The following is a 14,386-nucleotide window of genomic DNA, read 5'->3' on the forward strand; positions in this document are numbered from 1 at the left end:
CCATTCCCTGGTTTTATGGCTTGCAGATAATGGTGGAGGAACCCAAACCTTTCCCGGCCCCATGGGAGGAGGTTGAAGGGACCTCTTACCTGGCAGGAATCGATGCCCCCCTCGGGGACGCCAGCACAGAACATGTTGGGGGTGATCCACCTCCCGTACGCCCTCGCGCACTTGTCCTTCCCAAAGGCTTGGACGCCGGCACACTGCAGATTTCTGGGGAGCTTTGCTGCAGATGAGGGGGATGGAGAGAAAGTTGGTGAGGAAGGGCAGCCTCCTCATGCCATCACCCAAGAAGACCTCGTGGTGGTTTTGGTGGGGTTCCATGGGATATGGGCAAGGGAGATGCCTCCACTGGAGGTGGGTAGTCCAACGCAAAGGAAACCCCAACCCCAAGGGAAAGTCATTCTTCACGGTAAACCTCGTTGGGTAGAGTGAAGACAACATAAGGGACCCTCCCTCATCCAATTTTCCCAAGCAAGAAGAGAAATCAGCCTCCTTTTCCCTGCCAAATTACGTCCCCCCCACCCCACTTCTTCCACCGGGGTCTCCACCGTGAGCCAGTACCTCCAGGGGACTTGGTCGTGCCCCAGCCAGACACGCTGCACCTCATCCCATCCATGGGACACCTCGTGGCCAATCTGATCTTCTTGATGTTGTTGCTAAACTGCACGGGTCTGTTCAGCCTCAGGAGCATGAAATCATTGTCGTTCTTGCGGGGGTTGTAGGCCGGGTGGACGATTGACCGTGAAATCATCCTCACTTCCCCCGTGCCGTCCCGCAACGTGTCTGTCCCGATTAGCACCCTGAGGTCCCTGCCCGGAGAAGAAGGTCAAGAAATCAGTGCCAGCTCCTCCAAAGGAGACACACAACCCTATGGGTCAAGGGGATGATCGAGGGTCATCCCCCAAAGCTTCTCCAGATCCAGTCAGCTGGCAGAGTTAAGGTGATGTGTCCATGGGACCACCTTATCCTCTTGTCCTCAAGGAGAAAAAAGAGAATGCCTTGGGGATTCATGAGCTAGATCTGCTCCAAGAGCTCTTTGATGGCGCATTTCCCATCTCCATGGGACTTTGGAGAACATCTTGACTTCAGTTTCTTGACTTCACCTTCGTCATCCTCACTTCAGGCTTCAGGCAAGGAGTCCCACCTGCAATATCCCAGCAACTGAGCCCAACTTCTGGCCAACGTTTCTTCTGTTTTTCGTCTTTATTTCCCCTCTGGAACTTGAAACTTCCTCTCGTGGAGCCTTGTGGGGAAACTGGAGAAGTTTGGCTGTTGGGGGGGACCTTCTCCACTTGGTGTCATCACCTGGAAAAAGGGGGGTGACTGGACCTCAAATGTGGGGGAGGTTGAGTCCCTTGGTGGTTGATGGCCAGAGGTTGTCCCCCGGCAAAGGAGACATCAGCTCCTGTTTCCCTGGGGAGGCTGGCTGTGCCTTTGATGCCCTCTGGAGGTACCAGCTTCTGGATACCACCATCTGGAGATACCCACAGCTGGAACATCAACATCTGGTGCTTCTGGGCATCAGATCTGGAGGTAACATCTGGGTGTGACTACCTGGGCATAGCAACCTCTGGAGATACCCACCTCTGGAGCTACCTGAAGGTACCAGACTTCAATACCAGCTTCTGGACACCAAAATCTGGAGGTGTCCACATCTGGAAGTGGCCAACTGCAGAGACACTGACATCTGGGACATCTCTCTCTGGATGCCACCGTGTGGAAGAACCATCCTCTGGAAGTGCCAACATCTGGGTACCAACCCCTGGGACCCACCTCTCCCCCTCGGTCATTAAAGGGTCTTGGAAAACGAGACGTTGGCTTGTAGGAAGCCATGAGGAACGTGAGCATGGAGCCACCTTACCTGCCTGGCTGCTTGCAGTGGGCGGCTGTGAGGACCCACTGGGCGTCTATCAAGCTTCCTCCACACAGGATTTGTCCCCTCTTGATGAGGGCAACCTGGAAAGGTCGCTGGGTGATGGAGCAGGGCTTCCCACCGATGATACGGGACTCGTCCGCCTCCGGCACTGCAAGACAAGAGCACCCAAGGGCACCATGAGAGTCTTGCATGGCTATAGGCAGCCAGGAAGCCTCCTTCCAAAGAAAAAAAATGTTATTTTGGGTTGAAAAGCAACTTTTAAAAAGGAAATGAGACACCGAAGGGAAAGCGCTCTCTCCTTTTTTTTTGTTGTTTATTTTTGTTTTTGGTGTTGTTTTTTTTTTTAGCCTTAAAATAGCATCAGAGCAGTCAAAATCATAATTAAAACTTTTCATTTGTTTGTTTTTGTTTTGTTTCACTGAGTCATCTATCAACCTACTGAGGTCCCACCAAACTCTTTTTTTTTTTTTAATGAGAAAAAGATATTTTTTGGACCAGGAGCAGTTGAAATCCAACCATTAGTAGCCCCAAACAGTCCCCGGCGATCTGAATTCTCCTGATGCCTTCTGATGGAGCCCAGTACTCCATGGCCCAACCACACGTATCAGGGAGAACGTTGGGGTGGGAGCTCCCTCGAGAAGACCCCCTGGGACCAGTCCATCGTGCCAAGCTGTGCCAATGAGCTGTCCTGGAAATCTCCGTGCATCAGGAAGTCACCAAGGGCCACTTATCTCTGCCGGTTTCGCCATGTGCCTCGGGGAGGGGCATCCGTTCCACCTCTAAGATTCCTCCCAGCCCAAGATTGGACTCTAAAAGGGAGATGACGCACCCCTAAAAGAGCTGATTTCTTCTTCCTCCGTTGGTAAGAAAGCCTGTAGGACCAGCTCAAAAAGACTCCTACCTCCTGGATGGCTCATGTTATGTACCCAGACCTCCTAGTTAGGGCCGAGGTAGAAGATGGTTGCATCAACACAAGCAGGAGAAGCCATGACGCAGGGAGAAATGATAACAGGAGCTCACTCAGGAATGTGAGTCCTTACGTAGCTCTGGAGCCAAGACGCGTTGGTCCCATGAGGTTTGCACGGAAGAGACCCATCAGCTTGGTTTTGGGGTCTTTGGTCGTACTGCAGAAAAAAAAAAAAGGGTCTCACCACCCAAAACTTCCGCTTCTGACACGGGTTTCTCGGCCTTTAAGGTCTCTGGAGCCATCTCCCCTCGCTTTAGCTCGCTGAAGCAGATGGTTGTCTAGTGGAGCTGGCCAACGTTGATGGTCCTCGGAGAGAGGGAGGGACCGTTCTGAGAGGCAATCCCACCCCATCCAACGCTGGATGTCTACAAGATGAGGTGTCCCTCCCCATGCTGGAATATTTACGAGGTTTGTGGGATGACCATCTTGAGGTCATGTCCGTGCAGAACTCCACTTGGGTGTCCACACAATGGACACGCCATGCTCCTGGTGTCCCTCCCTCTACAGCTCTACGTGGGCAAGAACCTCTCAGGCCTTTTGAGAAGCTCTCTAGTGGAGAAGACGCCTCATGGTCAGTTGTGTCCAAGTAGCAGGAGGTGAGCTTCACAACAAAAGGATAACCAGATTAAAAAATAATAATAATAATAATAAAAGATTTTTTTTGACCAAAAATCCTCTCTCCTGCCCCAAAAAGTGCAGAGTATTTGGACTTTTGCCTCTGTCACATGGGAGATATCAAGTCCTTGTTCCCCCTGGTGTCTTCATGGCTGTTGAGGCTGAGTCCTCCACGCTGGAGCCTGGAGCATCCCAGCTGGTTTTTGGGGTGTTTTGGGGATGAAGTTGTGGTTGCCACCTCCACGTGCTGACTGCCCTGGCGAAGAGCTCTATTGATCCGTGCGTGTGCGAGGTGGCTCTGGTCCATGGTTATCTGCAATCACCTTCCACCGCACGTTGGGACATTGGAATTTACTGGTGGGACTGGTTTGTGCCGGTGGGGATTACGACCTGTGACGGGTGGCAATGGGAGACGCCCGAGTTTCAGACCGCCTGGAATCTGCCACTATCCGGTCCCAGCTGCCAAAGCTGGAGGGTGGGAACCATCCCAGCATGCACGCTCATCGGGGAAGCATCCCTCGTCACCTCAAAGGCCGTCCTTGGGCCTTTGGAGACCATCCAGAAGGTTTAGGTTCCACCAAGCTCCTCGTAGACATCTCAGCAGCTTCCCTGGGCCCGGAGGATCTCCGTCGATGAAGGCCGGCCGGTGGAGATGCAACGCAAGGCGGTGGAGCCCTGTGGTAGGATCCATAGCCTGGATTTCCAGAAGAAAGCTCCAGCCAAGGTGATGGTGTCTCCACCCCAAACCAAGCTGTGATAAACCTTATCACCAGAAACCCCTCACCGAAAACAGTTCTTGGAAAGCCTGGAAAATTATCCAGGCACGGCGTCTGGACACGAGCTCCTTCCTTCTCCGCAGGACCTGGGAGTTTCGGATTCAGCTCTGGAGGCACCGATTTGGGTTAAGATCCCAGGTTTTGGCAACCTTTGGGTGGATATCATGGGCCTCTTCTTCCTTCCCTGATCAGGACCTATCCATGGGACCGTTCTGGTTCCCCTTCGTCAGAGCATCATTTTGGAGGCCAGAAGAAAGGAAGGGGATGCTGCCATCGGGATTAAGTCTCTTGCTTCCCCTCACCCCAGGTGACTGCTTTTGTCTCCTTTTCCATGGCAGAAATCCCCGTATGACCTCACGGAGAAGGAAGATGTCCGGGAGATCCTAGCATCTCCAACCACGTGACGGAATTTTCCTCCGCGTCTTTTCTCTCTACGGCGAGGGGTTGCTTTATCTCAGCTCGAAACGAAAACAGGTTTCGAAATTACAGGGCCTTGCCCAAGCCTTCCCATCAGCAAGATTCCCACGAGCCAGAAGGCATCTCCTCATCCCATCCCATCCCATCCCATCCAATTCCATCCTATCCCATCCCTCCGGATACATTCCCCCGCGATGCATCCGTGAAACATCCACGGTGTCCCCGTCCCCGTCCCCATCCACCGGATTGACTTACGCTCATCGCCTTCATTACCCCCCTTCACGTTTTGTGCCAGCAGCGGGGTGGCGGACAGCAGTCCCACCACGAGGATGAAGATGGGGGTGAAGCTGAAGGCCCCATGTCCATCACGAGCCATTCCTGGAGGGGCAGAGAAACCAAACCAGATCAGCTCGGGGACCGCAGGAGAGAGCCCGGTGCCACATGGGGGACAGGGGGACAGTCCCAGCGCTGTCCTTCCACCTCCCAACAAGGAACAGAGGCAACGCTACCAGGATGCTCTTGGTGTTTTGGGGAACCTTCATCCCTACGGACCACACTGTGGCCTCAATCCCTCTTCTCCACCCTCTTTTGGCCCAATTCAGCTCTCCGGCGGTGCCTCCAGCAACCCAGGAAGCACCATTTCCCTCCCAGTCCCCGTTAAACTGGGCGAGCTGAGTTAACCCGGGATATGGAAGGCTCCCTCCACCGAACCACAGCGTGGACGGATCCGACCCATAGGAAAGAAGAAACGAAAAACCTGGAGAACCCCCCGAGTCCCACCTGGCACCATCTGACCGCTTGGAGATGGAGGTCACCGCTGTCCCCGCTGCGGGGATGGACTCACCTGCTGGAGGAGAAGGACGGGGCCGGCTTGGCACGTCGGGAAGCCGAGAACCCGTCGTTGGGCCATATTTATACCGGGCCGAAAAGTAGGTTGTGTCTCCACCGGGGTGACTCAAGGGCGGTTGGGCGACGGGTCCAAGCGGCAAGCGGGACGAGCGCGGCCGTGGGTGTCTCCCCGGCCCCACGGGTGATTACCGCTTTGATGTCCCAGAGGAAAACGCCACCCCGCTCCTCCCGACGTGCCTGAAAACAGACCAGCCCGGCATGATGGACAGATGGACGGATGGACAGAAGGACAGACGGACTGGCTGGGTCACCCTCTTTCCCCATGTGTGTGTGGGTGGGTTTGAGGAGGGTTGTCCCCACGGCTGCTGGGGTGGGATGGGCTGGCTCCGGCCTCTGGGCGTCGTTAAATGGAGTGGCCTGGGTGCTGTCCGTCCGTCCGTCCGCCTCTCGTCCTGGCTGTCCGTCCAGCTGGCTGTCCGCCTGTCCGTCAGCCAGTCTGTCCGTTTATCCGCCTGCCAGTCCAGCCGTCTGTCCATCTGCCCATCTATGCCTGGCCACCCGTCTGTCTGTCTGGTCATGCAACTGTAAGTCTGCCTGGACGTCTGTCCGGCCATATCTATCCGTCTGCCTTTCCGTCTGTCTGTCCGCTCATCCTATCTCCCCGTCCATCTGTCCGCCTGACTGCAAGTCTGCCCGTCCGTCTGTCCACCCATCTGGCTACCCGCCTGTAAGTCTGTCCAGCTGTCTGTCCATCTCTCCGGCCATCTGCTCATCCGTTTGTCCACCTGCCTGTCCATCCATCCACCCACCCGCACCCCTACCCAGCCACTCCCTCATCCATCTGTCCCCTCGTCCCTGTCCTTCTGTCAGTCTGTCCGTCCAGCTTTGTCTAGCGGTCCGTCTGCCCGTCCGTCTCTCTGTCCACCTGCCCACCTGTCCGTCCACCTGATTGCACGCCTGTCCCGCAGCCTCGCTGTCCGTCTGTCCAGGTAGCTATTTCACCATCTATCTGTCCGTCAGTCTATCCGCTCATCTCTCCGTCCGTTTGTCCACCAGCCTGTCCGTCAGTCTGTCCGCTCTCACCTCTATCCTCCATCGATCTGTCCATCTCTGCCCATCCACCGGGCTCTCTCCGTCTGTTTGTCCATCTGTACAGCTGTATCTCCATCCGACTGTCCCTCCAGCAAGCTGGATGGCCGTTTGTCCCTCTGTCCTCCTGTCCATCCATCAATCATTTATCTATCCGTCCATCTGTCCACCTACACCGAGATGGATGAATCTGTCCGTCCATCCATCCATCTACATCGAGATGGATGGATCCACCTAGATCTACAGATCTACCCGTCCATCCACCTCCCTCTCCATCTGTCCGTCTGTCCGTCCACCCTCTGCTCGTACCACGCCCCGAGTAGACTTCACATCATGCACACATGTGGGTAAGGATGTGAGATTTGGCACAAGCTTTGGGATGCCACCTCCGAGGGGGGACAGTTTGCAGCTCCGGGAGGTCCTTGAGGACGTCGCTGGGCCGGAGGTCCTCGGGGACCTACGTGCCACCTTCTCCTGGTCGCACCTGCTGATGAGTAACACCGCGGATGCGGGTGAACGATGGGCGAGGCTACGACCTGGTGCCAACCCCACCGAGCCCTGCGAGTCGGCTCCGGTGAGTCAAGGGGGCACCAGGGATGCAAGTGAACATTTGTCCCCCACCTTGTCCCCAGCTGGAAATTGTCCCCGAGCCCTCATACCCCTCAGATCCCCTTCCTTCCATCCCCAACCCCGATGGCAAGGGGAAGGTCTCCAAGATGGGAGGTCACCACTGGCTCCTCCACCCCATGGAGGCTTAGGGTCTCCATCCGTGGGGACTTGGGTGCTATCAGTGTCACCCACTGTCCCCAGAGTCACCCAGGGCATCTCCACCCTCTGCTTCACCTTGGCCTTGCCCGGCCCTTCCCTGGGCGGGTTTGGTGCTGGACATCAGCCAGGATCCGAGCAGTTCAAGCAACCAGTGCCGTAATCCCACCAGATTTCCCTCCTCCAGAAGAACCCTGTCCAAGCTCCAGCAAGTCCTGCGGCACCTTACAGCTCCTGGAAGGATTTGGGGCACCCAGGGGTCCTCCGGTGCCACCCCAGCTTGACCATCCTTGGCGTTGCAGAGGACCAGAGCCGTGATTCGGGCGAAGGAACCTCTTTTGCAGAGCTTTTGGGAAAGGAGCTGAGGCCGCCAGCAGCTCGCGGAGCAATTAGCGCCCCTGCCAAGCAATTAAGGGTGGAGAGCCCCAGGAGCTGAGCCCTGACGAAAGGAAAGGCCGGGCGGAGATGAATCACGTTTCGGAGATGCTGATCTCGCTCTCTGCTGGTGGCAGAGGAAGCCCGGGGCTGGGTTTGGTCCCAAACCTGGAGTTGAACCCAGAGCAACTGTTCCCAGTAAGTCCACGGGGATCTGCTCTGCTGAGGTCCTCACCGAAGAGGCCGTGGTGCTGAGGAGCCCATCTGTGGAGGCCTGGCCTGGGAGGATCTCACCTACCAGGGTGCCATCCGTGGAGATCCCATCCTGTGGAGGTCTGGTCCATGGGGACCTAATCCACCAGCCATCAGTCCATGGTGGTCGTGGTCCACAAAGACCTCGTCCTCCAGGATCACGTCCACGAGGATCCCATCCCATGGAAGTCCCGTCTACTGAGATCCCACCCATGGTGGCCTGGTCCACAGAGACCTCCACACCAGGGGAACCAGTCCGTGGAGTGGTCAACAGCAGAGATCCTCCATGGATATCCCACCCGTGGCCCACCTGGGCCATGTTCCCCAAGATCTGGTGGGCAAAGATCTTGTCCCCATGGAGATCCCACCCATGGGATTGACGCGGTGATCGTGGGCCATGAGGGTCACATCTACAAGGCTTCCCACCACAGAGGGGGAGCCCATCTATGGGGGTCTCCAGGGGGCATGAGGGGACACGAAGGGACACGGGGGGACACGTGAGCGGGGCATGGTGGGGACAGGGGGAGCCCATAAGGGGACACGGGGCACATAAAGGGATGTGGGACCCCATGAGGGGACACAACGGGACATGGGGGGGACACAAGGGGACAGGAGAAAACAAGGGGGGACTGGGGGACCTCGAAGGGTCATGGGGTCACATGGGGGGGTTGTGAGGGGACCGGGGAGAACTTGAAGGCAGACGAGGGGACATGGGGAGGTCCACAGAAGCACACGTGGGGACGTGAGGGGACATGGGGTCACACGAGAGGACATGGGTTCACGTGAGGGGACATGTGGGGGACACGGGGACCCATGGGAGAACATGGGGGGGGTGCCTGACATGCCGGGGAGGGGGCGTGCATGTTGGGCCACGTCCCCGGTCGCGATGACGATGACGTTGGGGCTGGGCCCAACCGGTTCTCCCAGTTCTTCTGCTCCCATCTCCTCCGCGTAATTAGTGCTAATTACCTAATTATCCCCAGGGCCAGCCCGGGCCTGCCACCCACTGCCAGGGCTGCCGGGGGACCCCACGCTCCCCTCTCCTGATCCTCAGTGGCACGGAGGGGACGTGCCCCACCCTGTCCTTGTCCCCTCTGTGTCCTCACAGCCTTGGGGGCGCCGAGTCCAGGGGTGGCCCTGGGTGACACAAGGGGTTGGCAGCGCCCTGGGTGACACGGTGGGTGGCCCTGCTTGACACACGGGGTGGCAGCACCGTGGGTGGCAGTGCCCTGGGTGACCCAGGAGGGAGGGAGGAGGGGGTGGCCCTGGTTGACACCCGGGCCAGCAGCACCGTGGGTGGCAGTGCCCTGGGTGACACAGGGGGTGGCTCAGGGGACACGGGTGACACAGGAATAGAGGTGTTGGGTGCCGGCATGGAAGTGGTGGCAGCAGTTGCACTCCAGCTATCCCTGGCATGGTAGTGGTGGATGTGGGGGACACCAGGTTGCCTGAGGACCTCCAAGCCCCCTGATGTGACACCCCCAGGTCAACAAACTTCTCCTTTTGGTGGCTCATTTCCACGGCCAGCAGGACCAGGCTCCGTGGTGGTCCCCTTGACTTGACTGCGGGATGCTTTAATCTCACTTCCATGCACGTGGTGACTTACCAGACCCTGCTGTGTCACCGGCACCTCTGTCACCATCTTGGCCTGACCACAAGGGCTGCATTGACCAAGTTTCCATGGCTGCCTTGCACGGACCCCAGTAGATGTGGTGACCAAACCTCCATGGGTGCAGGGAGAAGACCTCATTTGATGCGTTGACCAGACCTCCATGGACATGTTGGGTAGACCCCAATGGATGTCTTGACTGTCTTCATAGACATATTGTTAGATGTCCATGGACACGATGACCAGACCTCCTTGAACATGTTGACCAGACATCCAAGGACACGTTGACCAGACATCCAAGGACACATTGACCAGACCTCCACGGACACGTCGACTGGACCTCCATGGACACGTTGATAGATCCCAAAAAGCACCTTGACCAGACATCCATGGATGATGGAGGAGCTGTTAGAGCCCACTGTGGTAGCCCACCACATCTGATGGCCACCAACCTGGGACCTTCCAAGCCAAACCTCTGTAGGATTCTGTAACCCCAAAGGCTCGAACATCCTTGTGAAAGGCTGAGAGAAGAGCTGGAAGCAACTGGTGGCCACTGTTGGTCCCAGCAATGACGGACAGCCATCCCTCCGCCTCCCTGGAGGTTTGGACCGGGACCAAAACCTCTTTCCCCGCCGCAGTGGCTAGACAAGGCCCACACCCTCCGGTGCATCAGGTCCTGGCCACGTGGGGGAAGAGGGAGGGGGTGTCTTGCGCAAGGCAGCTGGCGTCGCTCCCCGCCCCATTGAGCCACAAGGGACAACACGTGATGGTGTGACCTCGCCGGACCTCCTCCTGCAAGGGGGAAAGTGTGGACGTGCTTCCGCAGCCCACCAGAATCCTTCACCCTTTACACAGACCCACCATGGTGAGGCTGGGTTGGCACCGCTCTCCATCTAGCCCCACCACCAAGATGGGGCTTTGTTGACCCCATGGAGGAGAAAAATCCCCCCCAACCCCTCTGTTCTACAAAATAGAGGCCTCGGAACCATGCAAACAGGTAAATTTGGCCTCCAGCAGGTGATTTCTTCCCACTCTCAAGCCAACGTGCCCTGGGTGGATGCTCTCTGCCCGTTGCATACCCCTCGGGGAAGCAAAACAGCCCTGATGCGCCACCAAAGTTACCCCAGGTCGGTAAATTAGGCCCCTTCTTCTCCAGCTGAGTCACGGGGAAATTTCTCCCCTCTGGGGACAGGAAATTCTCCCTGGTCATGCGCCTGCCCGTGGAGACACGGCTGGGGTGGGGGGACCAAGAGGGAAGGTCTGACCCCAGGGCATTGCGAGGGCTCGTCTCTCTTGGGGGGAGGATGCTGAGATGGATTTTGTCCCCACCGTGGTGGTGGGAAGGGTCCTGGACACCCCTCAGACAGCCAACAGGTCTACTCCATAAAGGGACCAACAGGTTTACCCCATGGTGAGGTCAACCTGGAGCAGAGCCAATGGGGTTACTCCACGGCAAGGTCAATGTGTCTGCCCCAAGGTAAAGCCAACAGGTCTACCCCATGGTGACGTCAACCTGGAGTGGAGCCAATGGCGTTACTCCACGGCAAGGTCGGTGGGTCTGCTCCATGTTGAAGCCAAGTCCACCTGCAGTGGGGCCAACGGGTCTGCCCCATGGAGGGGTCAACAGGTCTGCCCGGTGGTGACACCAACAGATCTATCTAAAATGGGGCCAGATCTACTTTGTGATGGTCTACCCTGTGGTGGGGCCAAATGATCTACCCCATTGGAGACTCTACCCCATGGCAAGCTCAAAATGTCTGCTCCATGGCGAGGAGGCCTACGATGGGGCCAGTAGATCTACCTCGTGGTGGTCTTCCCCAGGATGAGGTCAACAGGTCTACTCCATGGCAGGGCCAACTGATCTACCTGCAGAGGGGCCAACATGTCTACCCCATGGTGGGGCCAAAAGAGACATCTGCCCCACAGTGGTGTCAACAGGTCTAGCTGCAGTGGGGCCATCTGGTTTGGCCCAAAGCTGGTTGTCCTCTCCTGTCCCTACGAGACCTGGGGCAACCGGAGGCACCTCAAGCTCCCAGAGCTGCACTCCGCCCGCTGAAGACATGGCGCAAAGCCACGTCATAAAACTTTATTCATCAACATCTCCACAGGGCCCCGCGGCTGGCCCCTGCCCACCCCGGGGCGCGTGTCCCGGTGCTCGGACCGGCCGGCTCCGGGGACCTTCATCGGGGAGGAGGAGGAGGAGGTGCTGCGGGGCCCGTCCTGCGGCCATCGGAGCTGGGGATGGGCTGGGGCTGGGGGCTCAGTTCCTTCTCATCGTTTCCTGGATCCACCGGGTGTATTTGCAGAGGTTGACGTAGACGCCGGGTTTTTGGGGGTCCCCGCAGACACCTGGGCCCCAGGAGACAATGCCCTGGAGCCGTCCGTCACACACGAGGGGTCCCCCGGAGTCACCCTGCCGGGGAAAGAGGGGTGGCACGTGGGGGCCTGGGGATCACAGCCTGCCCAATAGAATCACCCCAAATTTGGGGCCATTTCGGGGCCAGCCCGGGATCTCCAAAGAGGTGAACATGAAGACCCACCAAGGAGATGTTCTCCTCAATCCCTGCATGACGCCATCTCCCCTCCCACCCCGCGTACCCAAATCCCCTCTGGGTGCTGCTGGCTACAGTCCCAAATTGTGCCCGTTCTCATCCCAACACCATTGTGGGGTCCCAAATGACCAGCGGGGCCCGGGGTGGCCAAAACTTGCACCCACCTGGCAGGAGTCGGCACGGTTGCGGGGTTCACCTGCACACACCATGTTGGGGGTGATGGAGCCGGGGTAGATGCGCCGGCACTGCTCCTCTGAGACGATGGTGACCTTGGCGCAGTGGAGGTCCTCGGGGAAGGTGACTGCAGGTGATGGAGAACACAAAGTCACACGGGGTCCCAGCTCTGACCTCTCGGACTCTGCCCTGGGGCTTGTCCCCATGTTTCTCTCAGTGACGCCAAGGGGAACCCTAAGGTGATGTGGACACCTGGGTTCCTTGGGAGGAGAAGGATGTCCAAGGAACCCCTTGGAAGGATGTCCAAGGGTTATATCAGGATGCCCGGCCATCTGAGTCTTAGGCTACTGGTTTCATACCTTCAGGACTGGTGGTGGACCCCCATCCTGAGATCTGGCATGTCTTGCCAGGCACGGGGCAGTGGGAGGCCAGCGGCAGCGGCTTCACCCGCTCGTTGATGTGGACGGGTTGGAGGAGCTTGACAAGCATCAGGTCACCGTCCTTGGTGGCCGGGTCATAGCGCGGGTAGCTGATGACCTTGGCCGAGAGCCGCCGCTGCTCGGAGATGCCCGGATCCTTGGGGCCCCGGCCCCCCAGCCGCACGTTAATGAAGCTGGAGACAAAGGTTGGACAAACCCATCAAGACAAACCCATCACGGGTGGAGGGGTTGTGGGGGCCCCAAGGAACCCCCCCAAAACTGGGGCAGAGCTGTGGTCCCAGAAGGTGGCGATAAGGGCAGAGGAAGCAAAAGCAGAGGGCAGAGACAAGGTGATACGGAGTCATAAAATGGGCAGGGTTAAGGTTATTTAAAGGCATAAAGTGGGCAGAGTTAAGGTAGCATGTCGTGGCCGAAGAGGCAGAGCTCGGGTTATGAGTAGCTGGAAAAGGGGGTAGAGTTAAAATTACAGATAATCAGGAAAAAAACAAAAAAACAAAACAAAACAAACAAACAAGAGTTAAAAGGATGGACTCCCTCCCAAAATAAAATAAAATAAAATAAAATAAAATAAAATAAAATAAAAATAAATAAAAATAAAATAAAAATAAAACAAAATAAAATGAAATAAAGTCAAATAAAGTCAAATAAAATAGAATAAAGTAAAATGAAATAAAATAAAATAAAATAAAACAAAATAAAACAGAGTAAAATAAAGTAAAATAAAATAAAATAAAACCAAACCAAACCAAAACTAAATAAAATAAAAAAAAATAAAGAAACAGCTGAAGCTGCACATGCACAGAAAATGGGCAGAATTAATGTTATTTGTACAAATGGGGAGGAAAAGGGCAGAGTTAAGGGTTTGCAGCTCAAGAATGGGCAGAATTAATGTTATTTTTAGAAATGGGGAGGAAAAGGGCAGAGTTAAGGGTATTCACAGCTCAAGAATGGGCAGAGTTAAGGTTATTTGTACAAATAGGGAGGAAACGGGTGGAGTTAAGGGTATTTGCAGGTCAAGAATGGGCAGAGTTAAGGTTATTTGTACAAATGGGAAGAAAAAGGGCAAAGTTAAGGGTACCAAGAACTCAGGAATGGGCAGAGTTGAGGTTATTTACTCAAATAAGGAGGAAAAGGGCAGAGTTAAGGGTACTCAGCTCAAGAATGGTCAAAATTAAGGTTATTTGTACAAATCAGGAGGATAAGGGCAGAATTAAGGGTACTCACAGCTCTAAATGGGCAGACTTAGGGTTATTTGTACAAATCAGGAGGAAAAGGGCAGAATTAAGGGTACAGTAGCCCCAAAATAGGTAGAGTGAAACCCACTGAGTTGCCATCAAGCCCCCCCCCGCATGTTTGGCCACAGAAAAGGACCCCAGGTGCTGGTTGACCCCAGGGACCCTGATTGATTCCTGAGTGGCCTGAGCCCATTGCCACCAACCCCCCCAGGCGTTGCTCCCCCGTGTCCTCCTACCCTGGGACGTGGCAGTGGGCGGCCGTCAACACCCAGTTCCTGGCCACCAGCGTCCCCCCGCAGATGAACTTGTCCCCTTTGAAGAGGGCAGCCTGCCAGGGCAGGTCGCAGGAGGTCCCCTCGATCACCCACAGGACGTTCCTCGAGGCTGTGGGG

General features: G+C 56.3%; 2 protein-coding genes across 2 annotated transcripts; both read right to left on the minus strand.

Annotated features, from left to right (window-relative positions):
- Nucleotides 1–24: 24 nt before the first annotated feature.
- Nucleotides 25–6,092, minus strand: LOC118160112 (kallikrein-14-like; the record flags this gene model as incomplete). The annotated part of the gene is made up of 5 exons (XM_035314646.1): nt 5,499–6,092; nt 4,910–5,032; nt 1,865–2,027; nt 565–812; nt 25–226 (listed from the first exon to the last, which is right to left on the minus strand). Coding segments are annotated over exons 2-5 (734 nt in total), but the record flags the coding sequence as incomplete, so codon positions are not given.
- A 5,107-nt stretch (nt 6,093–11,199) lies between these two features.
- On the minus strand, nt 11,200–14,379 carry LOC118160111 (kallikrein-8-like; the record flags this gene model as incomplete). Its single annotated transcript, XM_035314645.1, has 4 exons — nt 11,200–12,006; nt 12,310–12,446; nt 12,679–12,932; nt 14,231–14,379. Coding segments are annotated over 4 exons (693 nt in total), but the record flags the coding sequence as incomplete, so codon positions are not given.
- Nucleotides 14,380–14,386: the final 7 nt, after the last annotated feature.

The sequence above is a fragment of the Oxyura jamaicensis genome, unplaced genomic scaffold (genome assembly GCF_011077185.1).
Source record: "Oxyura jamaicensis isolate SHBP4307 breed ruddy duck unplaced genomic scaffold, BPBGC_Ojam_1.0 oxyUn_random_OJ97116, whole genome shotgun sequence".
Classification (NCBI taxonomy): Eukaryota; Metazoa; Chordata; class Aves; order Anseriformes; family Anatidae; genus Oxyura; species Oxyura jamaicensis.